The 4996-nt window shown below is 43.5% G+C and overlaps 1 protein-coding gene across 1 annotated transcript; it reads right to left on the reverse strand.

Moving 5' to 3' along the window:
• Positions 1-1454: 1454 nt before the first annotated feature.
• LOC115132716 (carbohydrate sulfotransferase 1-like) lies at positions 1455-4319 on the reverse strand. Its single transcript, XM_029665441.2, has one exon. It carries the CDS (start codon positions 4313-4315, stop codon positions 3023-3025), a length of 1293 nt encoding a protein of 430 aa, XP_029521301.1. The 5' UTR covers positions 4316-4319; the 3' UTR covers positions 1455-3022.
• Between the last annotated feature and the right edge of the window lie 677 nt (positions 4320-4996).

The raw sequence follows: 4996 nt of genomic DNA on the forward strand, positions 1-4996 counted from the left end.
AATAATACTCTTGGCAAAAAAAATGTAGCTTTAATTTACAATCTGTAGAAACATGAGAATAGAAAAGTTCAGAACTTTTGTGAAACATCACAGCTCAGTGGGATATACATGTATATGGCAGCTAGAAATGAAAACTGGGTGGGGTTAAGAGATAGATGGGAGGGGTTGAGTGGAGCTGAGGGATGGGACTGGGTGGGGTTAAGAGATAGATGGGAGGGGTTGAGTGGAGCTGAGGGATGGGACTGGGTGGGGTTAAGAGATAGATGGGAGGGGTTGAGTGGAGCTGAAGGGTGGGACTAATAACAACAAGATAACTCATGTCAAATATACTGTGTCCGTAAAATCTACGCTACCGTTCAAAAGTTTGGGGTCACTTAGAAATGTCCTTGTTTTTGAAAGAAAAGCACATTTTTTGTCCATATAAATAACATCAAATTGATCAGACATACAGTGTAGACATTGTTAATGTTGTAAATGGCTATGTTAGCTGGAAATGGCTGATTTTGAATGGAATATCTACATAGGCGTACAGAGGCCCATTATCAACAACCATCACTCCTTGTTTTTGAATAGAAGGAGCAGTGAGAGGCCCCGGTCCACAACTGAGCAAGAGGACAAGTACATTAGAGTGTCTAGTTTGAGAAACAGACACCTCACAAGTCCTCAACTGGCAGCTTCATTAAATAGTACTTGCAAAACACCAGTCTGAACGTCAACAGTGAAGAGGCAACTCCAGGATGCTGGCCTTCAAGGCACAAATGCTGATGCTCCAGATACTCAACTAGTCTTAAGATGGACAGTTTTATTGCTTCTTTAATCAATCAGCACAACAGTTTTCAGCTGTGCGAACATAATTGCAAAAGGGTTTTCTAATGATCAATTAGTCTTTTAACATGATAAACTTGGATTAGCTAACACAACGTGCCATTGGAACACAGGAGGGATGGTGCTGATAGTGGGCCTCTGTTCGCCTATGTAGATATTCCTTTAAACATCAGCCGTTTCCAGCTACAATAGTCATTTACAACATTAACAATGTCTACACTGTATTTCTGATCAATATGATGTTATTTTAATGGACAAGAAAATGTGATTTTCTTTCAAAAACAAGGACATTTCTAAGTGATGTAAACTTTTGGAAGTTAGTGTATATAGGTTCAGAACTTTTGTGAAACAGCACAGTTGGCAAATAGAAATCAAAACTGGATGGTCTTCAGACATAGATGGGAGGGGTTGAGGGTAGCTGTGGGATGGGACTGGATGGGGTTCAGAGATAGATGGGAGGGGTTGAGGGTAGCTGAAGGATGGGACTGGATGGTCTTCAGAGATAGATGGGAGGGGTTGAGGGTAGCTGAAGGATGGGACTGGATGGTCTTCAGAGATAGATGGGAGGGGTTGAGGGTAGCTGAAGGATGGGACTGGATGGTCTTCAGAGATAGATGGGAGGGGTTGAGGGTAGCTGAAGGATGGGACTGGATGGTCTTCAGAGATAGATGGGAGGGGTTGAGGGTAGCTGAAGGATGGGACTGGATGGTCTTCAGAGATAGATGGGAGGGGTTGAGGGTAACTGAAGGATGGGACTGGATGGTCTTCAGAGATAGATGGGAGGGGTTGAGGGTAGTTGAAGGATGGGACTGGATGGTCTTCTGAGATAGATGGGAGGGGTTGAGGGTAGCTGAAGGATGGGACAAAAAAACAAACAATAGATAACTATTGTAATATACTGTGTCTGTAAGATGTATATAGTATGTATAAGCGAGAAGTAGAAGGCTAAGTGTTGTTGTCCATTAATTTACTCCAATAAGGGGAGGGACAGTAGGGTTTAGGGAAAATAATAAAGGAAAATATGTTTTAAAACAGTGTCTTTGAGGAGTAAAGAACTCAACTTTATGAACATCACCTCCTCAATATTTCAGAGGAGTCCGAGGGGATTGGGTAAGGCCATTTCCCAGCCTGTCACTGTTTCATGTAAGTTATTTTAGTACATGTTTGTAAAGTAATAACTCAAAATAAATAAATAAATAGATAATAACAAAGGCCTTCCTCACTTATTGTGACAGCATAATGGTCAGTTTCTGTTGACAAATGGAACATAAAATACTGTATTCTATTCAGTTCAATTCTATTCCTTCCAGAGATTGAAAACTCCACTACCCTGATAATGTTGTGAAGACCAGAGCTAGCTTACCTGTATAAGACTAATCAGCCACTGCAGCTGTCTCCGATTGCCTGCCTGCTCCACATCGTCAGTAGTTGGCCGGGAAGTCGAACTAAACATTTCCAACACCTCGCTGACACTTGGATGATCAGGGTAAACTATGCTTGCGTCTGCAATGGCACCCTATTCCCTACACAGTGTACTACTTTTGACCAAAACCCTATGGGCCCTGATCAAAAGTAGTGCACTAGATAGGGAATAGGGTGCCATTTGGGATGAAACCTCTGTAAAATCACTGTTGTCCGGCACTCATTACCCTTTGGTGAGGTTGGATTTGACAACCCTCAGTTAAGCTATTTCTACACGATTAAAGCGCCACCCCTTAATTGTTACCCTCGGTAACATTTAAACAACACCATTTAAATTGACTGCAACATTCAAATGTATCTTGCATGGTTTTATCATGGGCCTACACCTCAGCATTTATCAGTTAAGGTATGATTAGGTACATTCCCTAACAATATTGTACAATAGGTCCAGTTTTCTTGATGTACAAATATTAACATTCACTTTTGTCAATGCAACTGTCAGCATTCAGGGATCTTAAGTAGGATGGTGCTTCACTGTAGATTGTTCATGTCAATTAACCTGACATTAGTGTCCCTTCAATATCGATAAAACATTGATACTGAAATCTCTAAAACAGCATTCCCAAATTATTCTTCTTGTGCTGCTCTGAATGTCTTAAATCTTACCACAGGAGTCGTCAAGGTTTCTGAGGTTTAGTGCAAATCTGAGAGGAAATGAAGGCAACAATGTAAATATAACAAAAATATTTGTGCGTTGTGATTGGCCCTTGCTTTTCTACAAAAAAGGTACAAAAGTTTTGTCCTCGATGAGAGTGAGAGACAGATTTTTCAGCTCCTCGGGCGAACTGACAGTCTTATAACCCAGCTCCTGTAGAACTTGCTGACACACAGTCTGTGTGTAATCAACCATGTCATAAGACAATTTGAGCCTCCAGCTTTCTGCGTTGGCCGCTGAGTCCCGAACAGTGCCGTATTTATGCTTGGCTGACAGATCATTGCTTCCCCTGGTGTTGTTCTGGATCCAGTCTCCTACGTTCTTGTCCATGACCAGACCCAGGTAATCATAGATCTTCTTGGTCTTCTGGAGAGGGTTCTTGGCCAGGTCCTCATACCTGACCAGCATATACCTCCCTTTGAGCCAGGGGGGCTTGCTGAGCCCAGTGGTTACAGATCCCAGGAAGTCCTCACAGACCATGGTAAGCTGGGTGAGGTCCAGGTTGTAGGGCCTCCTCCCAGTGGCCCTCCAGATCCTCCAGAGGCGGTAGGTGTCCCTGAAGGTCTCAATACGCGAGGCCAGGATCCCTCGGGGGTCCCTAACCAGCTGGATCACCTTGAGGTTGAGCCTAGGGTCCTCCACCAGAGCCCTGAGGTCACTCACCTCCGGTATCCGTACGGTCTTGATGGCCACATGGCGCCGCTCCCGGCAAGCGTCCGACGCCAGCGTCATGTTGAGAACCCCACACCTCTTGACGCACTCTCCTTCATCGATGTTCAACTCTCCAGGACTGAAGGCGTCGCAGACAGGCAGGGAGCACAGAGCCTTGCTGGCTCCCCTCCGGAACAGCTTGTCTGTACTGTGATTGGCCGGCTGGGGTTTGATGTAGCTCTCCAGGAAGTAAAGGTCACAGTCGTAGAGGCTCCGGAGCAGGTCCCTGCTAGCCCCCAGCATCACCCTGGTGTCGCCTGCCGTCCTGCTGCGGGACAGGCGGGGGAGCAGGGTGGTCTGGACGTGGTAGAGCGGCTCAAACAGATAGAACACATCCTGGTGCTGGTTGAACAGCTGACCCACGAAGGAGCTGCCGCTGCGGGTCGTGGCCAGGATGAGAACATGGGTCTTCCTGGAGACATTGGAGGAGAAGTAAAGAAAGTCGTCACAGATCCGCTTGTCAAAAGACAAGTCCACCACATCCTGCCCCAGCATGCCACAGTTCAGAGGGTTGGAGATTGTCACTGGACACATCTGGAATGGCTTGGCTGTGAACGTCCTGATGGCTGTGTACTGGATCGCTATGGACGCTAAGGCTAGCAGAATCACAGCCTTCCAGGAACATTGCATGGCTGAATTCATTCATTTAGATAGATGATACAGTCTGTTCAGATCCTGGTGGAACAAAACAAATGAAAATAATTGGGATACACTCCTGCTGTATAGAATCCACAAACACCAACAGAAAGCAGCAGCAAAACAGTTTATACAGCAGTCTCACTATGAAACAAAAAAGTTAGTGTTTTGAATCCCAAACTTTTTCTTCCTAGATAGTTACTTTGTTGATCTTACAATTTGTTTTATTACTGTTGTTTTATTGAACTGTAATAAAGGCCTTACCCTCATATAATAGTGTCAAATATAATAAACCAGACCCAGTTTGGATGTTTAGTTGTTATTGTTTTTTCTGGTCCATAGCATTTCTGTATTATGAGCTGTAGGCAACCCCAAATTACAGAAAGCAATGACCTACTACGTCAAAGACTATAGGATTCCATAATGTAGATTCTAATGTCGATAATGGATATATTTATGTAGATACCATTTATATAAAATAGCTTCACCATGTTCAGATCTCCAGTGGCAGTAATACAATCAATAGAACATAATTGATTAAAATACTATCAATTGTTTATGTCAAGGATACTTTTGAGCCTATATTGTACATCTATATACTTACACTGTATGGTATTCTCTATTCGACTAATATTATCTATACTCCACAGATAAGTTTAAAAAAGTGTGATCTAAAACACAAATAAA

This window comes from Oncorhynchus nerka, linkage group LG9a, assembly GCF_034236695.1.
Source record: "Oncorhynchus nerka isolate Pitt River linkage group LG9a, Oner_Uvic_2.0, whole genome shotgun sequence".
In the NCBI taxonomy this organism is placed as follows: domain Eukaryota; kingdom Metazoa; phylum Chordata; class Actinopteri; order Salmoniformes; family Salmonidae; genus Oncorhynchus; species Oncorhynchus nerka.